At 37.1% G+C, this 12,878-nt stretch overlaps 1 protein-coding gene across 2 annotated transcripts in view; it reads left to right on the forward strand.

Annotated features, from left to right (window-relative positions):
* Positions 1 to 3,663: 3,663 nt before the first annotated feature.
* FAM49A (family with sequence similarity 49, member A) overlaps positions 3,664 to 12,878 on the forward strand; it is an 18,477-nt gene continuing 9,262 nt past the window's right edge. Inside the window, exon 1 of one of the 2 annotated variants that reach the window (XM_010074096.1) lies at positions 3,664 to 3,744. In XM_010074096.1, coding sequence (XP_010072398.1) covers positions 3,675 to 3,744 — 70 coding nt within the window. In that variant the 5' untranslated portion in view covers positions 3,664 to 3,674. Of the gene's footprint in view, positions 3,745 to 3,939; positions 4,013 to 12,878 lie in introns of those variants that run through there. The other variant, XM_010074095.1, reaches the window with a different exon arrangement.

The raw sequence follows: 12,878 nt of genomic DNA on the forward strand, positions 1-12,878 counted from the left end.
TTTAAAAATAATACAGACCTCCACACTTCAAAAGTATGTAATTGCTTAAAACAGTGTCTGAACAAAGATTTTAAAGAAGAATTAGATAACATGATATTTAGCTTTGGGCACGCAATATTTAGTTGATAATACTCAGTTTGAGAATGTTTACTAAATTTTCAAAACTGTATTTCAGTACATAATGAATACGTATACCGTAAATATACTGAAATATGTATCTAAAATCCATGTCAGATTTGAAGGTTTGCATATTGAGTTGTTTTAGAGGGGTAGTATTATGTTTATCAGAATTCAAAAATAAACTGATTGTTTTAGTGGAGAAGTAGGAATTTATTTTCCCATCCTAGATAATGCCTCTAGAATGTCAAAATTAAATTAATGAAATTTTAGGAACAAAGTGATGTGTTAGAAAACCAGCCTGTGTTATTTTGTTCAAAGCTCATCATTTTAAAATATGAAACTGGATAATGGTATATAAACCACAAAATGCTAAATATACCTTCTTGTTTATTACTGTTTTTGCTGTTTGTTTATGTCTGTGTTCCACTAATTAAATGTTGAGCATCAAAAATTGTCTAATGACCTTTGAACTGTCAACAGTAGCTTAGAAAGTGTTTTCTATATGCTTATGTAATATTTTAGAGTAAACTTTAATGGTTTGAAAAAGAGTAGAAAATATGAAATTGCAAACATTGTCATGTCAACATGTCATTGTTTTTAAAGCATATTGTTAAAAGTTGGAATTTTAAGGGATTTTGACAAAGAAAAGCTGCTATCATTTAGGAGTGCTGTAACAGCAGTATTTTTATATATGCATTGGATGTAATTTCAACATTTAAACTGATTTAACAGTAAGCAAAATAAAATACTTTCCATTTCAATTAAATGGAATTTTGTGCTCTTGAGTTAAACCTTTCTGATTTTGTCCCGTGCATCAGCTTTATATTTGCATTTCTGTTGCAACCACAGTGTATATACTGACCTGCTCAGAATTTATGTCATTAGTTAATTTGAAATCTCATTAAAAATTATCCTGGAAGTGACTTGCAGTTCCTGAGGTTTGGAATACATTACGAAGGTTTTCAGGGAAAGACAGTTTGGATGATCAAGTACTGAGAAGCAGCAAGCTATAAATAGATAAAATAATTCAGTTTGGGGCAAGGAGTTATGTTTATTAGCACCTCCATTAAGGTGAAGGTTGGCCTTTTAATACGGAGTTGAAAACTTAGTGCTGAGTGTTGTTGAGTTTAAAGTGAAAGTTTCTTGGAACTAGATCTTGCTTTTAGTTTTGTTTTTTAGGAAACTATAAAGAAATTATTTCAAATTATAAAGAAGTAAAACATGTTTAGCAGCTACCTGAACCACGTCTTCTAGATGTTGATGTTGACTATCACTATTTTTTGGGTTGGCGTACATTGGAAATAGATGGTGTTAAACCAGTGCCTTTGAGATCACTGGAAAATGCTGGCTGACCATGGGAATGGGTATAAAATTTGTGTCAGGGTTCTTGTTTCATAGTTGTGACCTAAATAGCTGAATCAGTTTCTACATGGAGATTGAAGGAGAGGGGGAAAAAAAAAAGAAAAACAGACTTAAGAAATGCAGTAAAAGTTCAGGAAAAATACTCATACTTAGAAATCTCCAGAGCCATGATGTGCAGTAAGAAGGATCAGAAAGCAGAGCTGGGGCACATGACCTCAAGCTATTCAATGCAAAGGAGGGAGCATATCCTCAGGTTTTTGGCAGAAAGGCTTCCTCGCTGTTCAAAGCTTGCTATCAACTAAACCACTCTGGCTGCAGTGCTAACTTTGGCAGTAGAAGAAATGGTTGGATACTCTCTGAAGATTGAAGGCAATGAGGTAAGATATGGCTTAAAACGAGTTGAAAGTGAAGAATCCAAACTGAGTTAGTAATTCAGATTGTGATAGTGTTTCATGATACTATAAATTGTTTCTTTCAAGGTTATGAAAAGGAAAATAATGTACGCACATTATCTTGTCCCTCTTACATGATGCTGATAAAATGTATTATACCAGTGTGATGAAAATGTTAAATTATTGAAGATTCAAGTTTTAATGCTGTATAAAATGTATTTTGCTTTGTTTGCGTGTTTTTTCCCCATTGTAGGCAATCAGAAAGTCAGACTCAGTTCATAAAGTGCAGATCGTGTTCTGAAAGTAAAATTGTAAATTTTTTTTCCTGCATATAAATGTATGTAACTTTATGAACAATGGAGAATGTTTCTTCATGTTTCAATATTGTGTATGCAAGATGTTGCTAATTGTAAAGGGCTTGACAGTCTGCTCACTGGGTTTGTTCTGGAGAGAAAATTTTGAAGAAGTGTTTAATGCAAAACAAAGTAATTTGTGTAGCAAAAACTGGTCTACATGAAGCTGCATGCTCTGAACAGATTATTGATTAAATTTATATCATTTTATGAAATGACTATGACTGCTTTGAAATCTTCAAGCCTTACATTACCTTCCTGTGTTTTCCTGCTGTAGAAATATATCCCTTACATGCACATAGGAATTAGGGTTGATGATACTTTTTCTTCTGTAATGCTTGGGGGAAAATTTGAAAAAAAACTTTGTCTCCTCATATGGAGTATCAGCCATATACATGCTTAGAATAATTTTTTTCTGGTCTGATTTCTGAAGTGGGAAAAGAGTACAACTGAAAAATAGATGAGCATCAGATGTGAACCCCAAGAGCTGTGGTTTAGAGTACTGAGAATATTTATCTTTGAGGCTAAAATCAGTTTTAAATCTGGGTTTTAAATCTAAAATTACATTTTTCTGCAAGACCTCTTTATCCTTATATGTGCTTTTCATGGTTTAATTTTTCTGTTTTCTGAGAAAAAATTTAAGTTTGCCCAAGAAAGCTATACTTTTACATAGTTGTAGAATAATGTCTCTTCCTAAGGACTGTACTGGTAAAAAAACCTTTTCTTCAAATCTCCTTCCTTCTTGTCTTCCATAGATACTTGCTTTTTTGAGACTTGGTCAATTTTCCTTTTGGGAGATTTTCATAACTTGAAATGCACGGGCTTCCAAGATGATGAAAGATGGGCATAAAGAGAAAAAGACAGAGTTTGAACTTTTTTTCTTTTTTTTTTTTTTTCATTTTTTCAGCAATGTATACATATGTTTTTTAAAAGTAAAAGGAGCAAGCTTTTTAGCTTTTCTTTCTGATAGCTTTTATAGTAATATTTTATGAAACTTTACTGATTAGAAACAATTAGATTTATTTTTTTTACTTGAGTTATTTTCATGAAATAACATGCTAAAGAATCCAAACCAAGGATTAAGACCTCATTTTTCACTCTGGTATTCAGTAATTTTTAGTGCAGCAATTTAGAGGATTTACTAATACAGATATAGTTCTAAGTTTGTTTCTCTTGCTAAGTAAATAAACTCTGTCTGTACTTTGTGAGTTATACTGATGTTTAAATTCCAATTTGTTGAATAGAAATATTTTTGTATTTATACAAGGTCTTTCTCTGTTCCCATGCATGAATATCACAGAATTGACCACCAAATTGTTTCTCATGGTCCAAAACTTGTCATAATGCTTAATATATGATGCAGACTGTGTCAAGCCCTTAGTTGTAGTATTCGAAGTTTACGTATATAACTGTTTACGATTTTGTTGCATTTACTAGGTTTGCTGGGATGGGTAATCTTCTTAAGGTCCTTACCAGGGAAATTGAAAACTATCCACATTTTTTCCTGGATTTTGAAAGTAAGTTCAAACAATTACAAGACAATGAGAGTATCTTTTCCCTGACCTAACAGCAAACTGAGGAAAAACTTTTAAAATCTGATTGCTTGCAGTTTGTATTTTCCAGCACAACCAATCTGTCCAAGTCCTTGTCTCTAAAACAATTTGTTCACTCAGGACTCCTTTTCTCTTCCTTTTCTATTTTTCAGGAACCAAATGGGAAATCTTTTAAAAGTTCTCACTTGCACAGAGCTTGATCAGGGGCCAAATTTTTTCCTTGACTTTGAAAGTGAGCAAAGCTTCTTGCCTGGCTTGCCTTCGTTGCTTATTATTTCCTAATAAACTGCATGCGCTTACGCATCATAAAGCAATTCAAAAGGGATTTGCAAACAAATCAAATTACACTTCAGTTGAATATTGCTTTTTGATATTTGCAAAACCATACAAAGTTACTTAAATTCATTCTGAGCAGAGAAGGGGGCAGAATGATAGATATACAAGTAAAACCTTAGCTTGAATTGTTTTAGCTTGAAAACACTTACAAGCCATTGTTAAATTTACATATGAATGAACTTGACCTCAGCGTTCTTCAACAAATGAGGGTTAAAAAAATTTCTTTATGTTTCTTCTTTGAAGAGAAATATATCTTGGAAGTAAAAAGCTGCAAAAATATAAGCAGTGGAGGTGGCACTATTTTTGCCTGGTTCAGTGATGATTTAACTGTGACTATTATAGTTTCTAAAAAGTACTGAAGTGGTCAAACTGTATGTGGTTGATTGCATCTCTCTTAATTGCATGGTTATCAGTTTGCAAAACAGTGTTTTGCATTCTAATTTCCTTGTCACATCTATATCTGATTCGAAGCTATTTCACTTTTGCTGGTTACAGTTTCCCTGCATGTCTTTCTAGAAATTGTCTTGAAAACTCCTTAAATATGGGTTTAATCTTACTCCCCTACTTACATGAAATGCTTTTTATTTAAAATGCTAACAGCGTGTGATGTTTTGTCTGTTAATACCTTTATTCTAACAAAAAAAATTAAAAAACTCAAAAGTTTTGAGAGAAGCGAGTGTTTTTGAAATAACTTTGTTTTGAAGCATGGTTTAAGAGAGAAGTTCAGGTGATTAGACACACATTTTATCACCTTGAAATAGTTTTCTTGAACTGTTTATTCCTGAATTATTTTTCTGAATATAAGTTACTGACATGATATGAGACTGTATGTGTGTACGCACTCTGAAGCACTGGTTCAAAAAGTCATTTAAATGTATACTTAAATCTCATTGAGTTGTTCAAACATGATTTCTTGGATGAGAGCCAGAGTGTATGGCTATAACTTTGCACATATCTTAGTCTTCTCATTTAGATCTTATTTACCTCATTAAGAAAAGTAAGTTTTAAATGATGAAGAAAAGTTAATTATTTAGTTTGGGTTTAGGAAAATGTATTGTGAGCTGTCTATCCCTTTTTCTATCTTATCTCATTTGAGGATTTCATTGTAAACCTGGAATATCAAACCTGTATCCAAAACACCACATAATTTTTTTTTTTCTATCAGCTTTTTGAAAGCTTCAGTAGCGCTCTGTGTCTTTGCCAAGATATTACGAAGGTTTTCAGCTGCTCTGAGCTTCCAGGTTTAATCAGCCCCATCATGTCCTGGATGGTAAGAAAGTACTCCAGACCCAGGCTGCAGACTTGGCAGGAAACAGGTGGTCTGGCAGTGGGACGCCTTGGCAGAGCGGAGGTGGTGGTGAGAGGGGGAAATATCTGTTTTATCGCCTTGGACAGGTTGATTTTTTTCCCAAAAGTGCATTGCCAGCAAGAACTGAATGGGGGAAGCACCTTCTCCCACGGAAGGTGACCAGCGGTTAGTGGAAGCATGTGCACACGCTAGTCAGGCACATCTACTTAAATCTATCTATCATCTCCAAATTTCAGTGAGTTTGACACTCCTGAGGGACAGGTTAAAATGTTTTACTTGTGAAATAAAGTCCTGGAGGATTTTATGGCATGAAATCTGTGTTGTGTTGAAGGGATGTGACTCAAGGCATCTGTCACTGCGTGCTTTGGTCTCCTGTAGTTAGCCGTCATACGGTGTAAAAGGACACTCTTAGTGGACATGGGTAAGAGCCTGCTTGCGTGCTCGCTGGATGTGTGACTTTCTGTGGGCTTAGTCGTCAGTTTGAGTTCATGCATGAAAATAGTCACTACAGTTGGCCGTTCAGAGGCTGAGGCGTACGCTGAGTTGATGGGTTCACTGTATTTCATTCCTTTGCATCAGGATATTGCTTTCTAGTTTTTGTGCACTCTTTCATTAGCCATAAGCTGAAATCTCAAAGTAAATATGTCAGCACAACTTCTGAAATGTTTACAGAGTTTTTGAATACTCCTGCCGTGGTTTTTTTGTTGTTTTTTTTTGTTTTTTGCTGCTCTTCATTTGGTATGTATTGTACCTGAAAGGAGGGTGTGTGACACTTCTTCTGCTCTCTGTGCAATGTGCCTCACAAATACTGCTTAGAAAAGCAGAAGCATTTGTTTTCCTCGAACGCAGGAATAGAACAGATACACTCTCTCCATGTTGCAAAAATCAGTGCCTTTTTGGGCTGATGTTGGTCAGATATAATATAAATGTTTATATAAAGAAAGTGGGAAGAGAACATTAAGATATTAAATTCATTTGACAGTTGATTCAATCTGTTCTGCTTCAAAGGAGCCATCCCATAGGTGATGCTTTGCCACATAGTCTCATATCCTTATGCTAGAATTGAAATGGACAAACACGTGATTGTACCCATCCTGAAGGATTGTGCAGTGGGTTGACCCTGGCTGGGTGCCAGGTGCCCACCGAAGCTGCTCTATCACTCCCCTTCTCGTCTGGACAAGGGAGAGAAAAATATAATGAAAGGCTCGTGGGCTGAGATAAGGACAGGGAGAGATCCCTCACCAATTACTAACATAGGCAATACAAACTCGACTTGGGGAAATTAATTTAATTTATTGCCAGTCAAATCAAAGTAGCCTAATGAGAAATAAAACCAAATCTTGAAACACCTTCCCCCCACCCCTTCCTTCTTCCCGGGCTCAACTTAACTCCTGATTTTCGCTATCTCCCCCAACCCCAGCAGTGCAGGGGGACAGATAATGGGGTTTGTGGTCAGTCCACCACCCATTGTCTCTGCCACTCCTTCCTCCTCAGGGGGAGGACTCCTCACACTCTTCCCCTGTTCCAGTGGGAGACAGTCATCCACGCACTTCTCCAACGTGAGCCCTTCCCACAGGCTGCAGTTCTTCACAAACTGCAGGTGGGTCTCTGCTCCCCCGTTCCCCGCCATGGCTGCAGGTGTGGCTCTGCTCCCCCGTTCCCCGCCATGGCTGCAGGTGTGGCTCTGCTCCCCCGTTCCCCGCCATGGCTGCAGGTGTGGCTCTGCTCCCCCGTTCCCCTCCATGGCTGCAGGGGCACAGCTCCCTCACCATGGCTGCACCAGGGGCTGCAGGGGAATCTCTGCTCCTGTGCCTGGAGCACCTCCTGTCCTCCTTCTGCACTGACCTTGGTGTCTCACTTATTCTCACTTCACTGCTCTCTCCCAGCTGCTGTCCCACAGCAACTGTCCCCCTTCTTAAATATGTTCTTGCAGAGGCACTACCACCATCACTGATGGGCTCGGCCACTTTTCTCTTACGTATTTTTCACCAATGTGTTCTTTTCATATTTAGCATTAATTCCTCCAGTACATCTCTTTTATGCAATTCTTGAGGTCTTGAAAAACAGGCAGATAAAAACAGGAACACTTGGAAAAATTAAGTTTTCTCACCCAGTTCAAAGTTGGGTTTTTTTTCAAATTTTTCCTTGTGCTGTATTTGTAAATGGGAAAGAATCATGAAAGAAAAATAAACTGGTATGTTTCAAAATTTCACCTTCCATTTTTTTCTTTAAATAACTCTTTTAATTTTTCCCCAGAAAATTTTAGGCTGCAAAAAAAAAAAAATGTTTAAAATCATCTCCTTTTCCCTCCTTTCTTGCAGGTGTCTGCATCATCTGTTGCAATTCTTATGACATCTTTTACTGGTATTATTCTTGGTTACAACCTAGGAACCAAGTTTCCTAACTCCATGGTCGTACTTAAAAAAAGCTTACATCCAGCATTATTTTCAGTTAATGTTGCTCAGCAAAAGCAGTTCTGGATGTTCTCTGGTAATCATTTTAGAATTAGGTGATTACCCTGGATCTGTGCAATGGATCTGAAGATCCATTCAGTCCAGCCTTGAGAGCAAACAGGGACAAATGGGAACTGTGGTAACTGCAGCAAGTGATACAGAGAATAGAGTTCTGCTATGCAGGTGAAAAAGCCTTTGAGGTGAACCGCAAACTATATACATATTCAGCCAAATTACTCTTTTTTTAAGGTCTGCTGAAAGGTTTATGTAAAGAAAAATAATCTCTTCAGTCCTGGAAAGCAAACAGTATTGCTGTTTCACGTGTGTATCTCAGTGTGGGTATTTTTAATGAAACTGCTACATATTGGATTTGCTCATATGCCACTTACTTTTCTTTAATTCCTTCTTAGCCCTCAACTCAAAAATAATGTTAGGAAGAGTGAGTGGATGGCAAGTCTTGAGAGTCTGTGGATTTCAGGATTTCATGAGCTCATAGGATAAATTCTCTTGAAATGGATTTTGACAGTTCAACTGTTTTGTTCTTTAGATGTTAACCTTGTTTAAATTAGTCACAGGTAAATGAATTCGGGCTGTTTGAGGGTATTTCCATAGCACCTTCCAAGTGCTCTGTTTTGCAGAAAATCTATTGTCAAATTACTGCTGCCCATAGAGGGCCTTTTTCAGGCAAAGTAAATAAATAATTCCACATGAATTCTTGGAAATAATTTGAAGACTGAAGTAACAACAATTTGTTTTCAACCTAGAAGGCTATAAAGTTTATAGATTATTGGGAGGAGGTGTCCTTAAGTGACACCTTCAGTCCCATCCTCTCCTCAGATACAAATACCTTTTATAAGAATAAACTCTGTAACCTTAACCTGAGCAGGTTCCCTTTTTTCCTAAGTGTTAGCTAGGTGGGCTCATTACCTGTTCCTAATTTAATCCCCCTCATCACTCTGAGAATAAAGGTTGTTCCCCCCCAAACCCCAGAGAGATTCATGACATTTTCAGTTATTGTTCTTCATGAGTGGTTACAAGTGTCTGTGATTAGAAGATGTCTGGCAGCAGAGCAACTGCCCACTTTTTGCGTAATAGGATATTAATTAATACCCTTGCTCCACAGGCAGCAAGGCTGGAGGTGTAACCTGTATCCAGCCTGCGGGAGGTTAAACTCTTGTCTCCTGTGCTGCAGAGTGCCCTCAGCAAGAAGCTATGGCTCAGTCGGAGAGAGGCTGTCTACTCTGTATCTGCCATGGAGCTGAAGCCTGACACTGATATCCCTGGCACAGCACTGAGCATGTAGCAAGTATTAACAATTTAGGGAGCTTCACTTTGTTCTAGCTAGTTCAGAAAGGATGAAATTCAAAAATACGGTGTAGACTGGATAGGGTACTGTTTCTACCTAATGCTATTCTTTTTAATGTCTGGAGTATCGCAGGTTCTGATACCCTCTGAAATGCATAATTCACTCTAGTTGTAATGCCTTTTGTCTTTTCTAAGGACATAAACTAGCTTTTCATATAATTTTTTCCGAGATTGGAATGGGTAAAATAATTTTCATGGTGACAAACCTGAAATAAGACTTTAGCATTGTACATTAAGATATACGTACTGCTCTCTAAGTTGCTGTCAGTGGCTGGTGGAATTATGGGCCACCTTCAGCAGTAGACAGGACAAGAAAAGCTGAAAGCAGAGCCTGTAAGACATCTTGTTTTACTAGCTATTCCTTTGCTAGGCTGTCGAGGCCAGGAGGGTATGGGGTTTTTTTGACAAATATGATTCTGTGTTCACTGAAATGCAAGCACTAACCAGCTTCAGTGGGCATCCTCTTAACCTGCAGTCAGTTTGACTGAGGGTGGAGTAAAGTTCAGTGCTTTCAGTCTGCATTTCAGATACGGAAAGGGTGTGTGGGTTGGAAGCACTTCTTTTAATACTGTCTTGTTATCTCTTCCTACAAATTAATTACTGAGATATTGTTATACTTGTTTTTGTATTGGTAAGGCTTCATATCTATTCTTTTTATATTTAATCTTGGTCCTATGAGTACTAGTGACTTACATGGCAGTTTCTATGGTTTTTCTAATGCATGCTTGGTGAAGAGTGAGGTAGACAACTTGTGCTGTTTGGGGTTTTTTTGAAATAAATGATAAGTATTTTTCTAAGAAAAGAATGGTGATTCCACCGTCACACCCCACCATGCACCTGAAATATTTAATGCATTCACAAATGGATTGTAGTGGGTCCATCTTTTCCTCTTTTTAATGAAGTCTGAAGCCCAATCCAAAATATGGAACAGACCATGTGTGAAGATGAAAGAGAGCATTTGTTCATGGAATGGATGAATTATCATATCCTGGTTATTTCTGATGGAGCCAATGGAATTACATTTCTTTCCAGAGCAAAAATTTTTGCTTTCTAAATGAAGATGTGCTGGTAGAATCTGTATATGGAAGAGTCAAGCCTGGTCTGACTCTTGAATTAATTTGATAGAGGATTCATTTATTTGTCAGGTTTAGAAACATTTGGGTAAAGGGAGGTGAAAGGGTTTCTGATTTTGTCTTATTAAAGACAGTGTACTCTGAGTGCTAAACATGAGTACTCTAAAACTCAGTCTTGAAATGCAGTAAGTCCAGTGATTATGAATAACTTATTGAGAGGGTTTGCATTCAATGTGGATTGGTCAGTGGCTATGGTTTTACTTATAAATGTGCTGAAATGGCTTAAGGGTGTGCTGGTGGTATGGGGGTAAGAGGTGAGCACTGCCAAGCAGTGATTCCACACTATGATTCAGGAATGGCATTTTTTTTACTCAGAAGAGAGAAACAAGCTTTGGTATTGTTGGAATAGAAAACCAATTTTAAAAGCCAAAATCTGTCATGAAGAAGTCTGTATTCCTCTTAGTTCTTGTCGTTGCTGTTATTATTATTGTTGATGACAGCAGGATGAAATCTGTCTCAAAATGATCGATTACAGGTATTTTAGCTGACCATTTTTAGCAAGTTCTTCATGTATAATCTCTTTTGACACATGGCCATGGTCTTACCAGCACATCTGTTTGCGTAACATATATTTCATAAGTAAAATGCATGTGTTTTTAAAAAAGCCTGAATCATCCTCCCTACCTTTATTTTTAAGCTAAATACTTTCAGCATAAATACAAATCGCTTCTGCAAATGCAAGCTAAGCCTGTTGCTCTGTAGCCTTTGCAGCCCTCTTCCTCTCCCTTCCCTTTCTTTTCCTCTTCTACCCACCTACCTTCCTCCTACTCCTACTTCCCCAGGTGCTGGGATACTACAGAAAGCTCAGTGGGTTTCAAATATTCAACCTTCCCCCAACTTCCGAAAGATGAATTGGGAAAATTTGAAAAAGCGTAACGGTGAAGGGTGTTACTAAAGGCCAGTTTTCAGTCCCAAAGTGCTGAGCAGTCTATAGTGTTTACATTTCTATTATGGGCTAATATTTTTTTAAGTAAAGAAATTGTAAAAAGTAACTTAGAAATATTTTGTTAACCAACCCATGCTTCAGGTGAAGTGAACATGCAAATTTTACACTCATGAACTGTACTAATAAATTGCTCTTTTGTGTCTTAATAGTGACTGAAAATGTTAATTAACTTTAATTATTAAAATATAGGTATTGATTTATAGGTGACTTCTACCTTCCCCCTACTCTGTTGTTGTATGGTATATAACTGTTTAGCAGTATTACCACTTTCTTTGTTTAACTCAGAAGCATTTACTGTTTTGTTTCTTTACCACAAGGTGACAGATCCCTTACGGTGTATACCCAAGATTTCTTGCAGCTTGGGGGAAGAACCAGATGACAGATCCCTTACGGTGTATACCTGAGATTTCTTGCAGCTTGGGGGAAGAACCAGTCAGTAACACTGTAAACTTAGTGTGACTAAATAGGTCAGTTCAACAGCTGTGTCCCAGCTGGGATTTTCCTGTTTGGGATAGTTTTTCCCTTTGGTGCTACTTCCCCTTGCTTTTTAAAGGATAGTGGAATTTTTTAGTTATGTGAAGTATTTTGGAGATAGAACCCAGCTGAGTAAGCCCAGCTTGTTTTTACTTTCACTTGTTCATTTAAACAAGATGAGGGAAAACTTCCAAAATAAAAGGAAGGTCAAATCAGTATTGTTTCATGTGCCCAGTCCCATGGGACTTGTGGTGACATAGGAATATGGGAAAGATTTTAAATATTAGTTCCTTCAGAGCTACAGACATGTAAATCTCAGCCGTTTGTGTCTTGTTCATGCAAGTTCCATAGATAACCTGACACATTTAAACATCTTTTCCTAACCTGAAATGTCATGGAGAGAATCCCTGCTCTGTCCGTACCCTCCAAGGTGAACCAGTTCATTTGTTTCTAATCGGGGGTGGTAGATGAATCCCATACTGAAATATGGGTGGAAAACTATGTCTTAAGTAAAGTGAGAAGACTAAATTGAAAAAATATTTTTAATATTTCTTGTCTATTCATGTAGAGATGTGTGCAGTAGCTCTTCCTAATTGCTGAGTTTTGAACTGAAGATGTCTCATTGCCTTTAATTCAAACAAGTAGTCCTTAAGTCCTAGGATTCACCTTCAAAGTATTTTTTTTTCTTCCATGAAAAATAAAGTTCTCTCTTTACAAGCTAATACAAATTTAAGAAAAGAAAAAAAAAAAAGTTGTGTCTGTAGAAATTTACTGGGTCGATGTGATTGTTTCTACAATTACTGACCACAATTTTATATAAAAGTTATCCAGTCTTTAGTCAGTTCCAGACATCTTTATGTTTTAATGCAAAAGAAGGCAGAAGATCTCTACCTTGTCTAACGTCAACATTCTAGGCATGACATCACTCCCTGGTGTCACACTGCTGTGAAAATCCCATGGGATGGGATTTGAATGGGAAAATTGATCTACTTCCAAATGTCATTTCTCTGAACAATAAAGGTCTACAGGTCACTCCCACCCTTAAAACTGATCACTGACAGAGCTGGATTTCTTTTAATAGC

This window comes from Pterocles gutturalis, unplaced genomic scaffold (genome assembly GCF_000699245.1).
Source record: "Pterocles gutturalis isolate BGI_N339 unplaced genomic scaffold, ASM69924v1 scaffold6297, whole genome shotgun sequence".
Taxonomy (NCBI): domain Eukaryota; kingdom Metazoa; phylum Chordata; class Aves; order Pterocliformes; family Pteroclidae; genus Pterocles; species Pterocles gutturalis.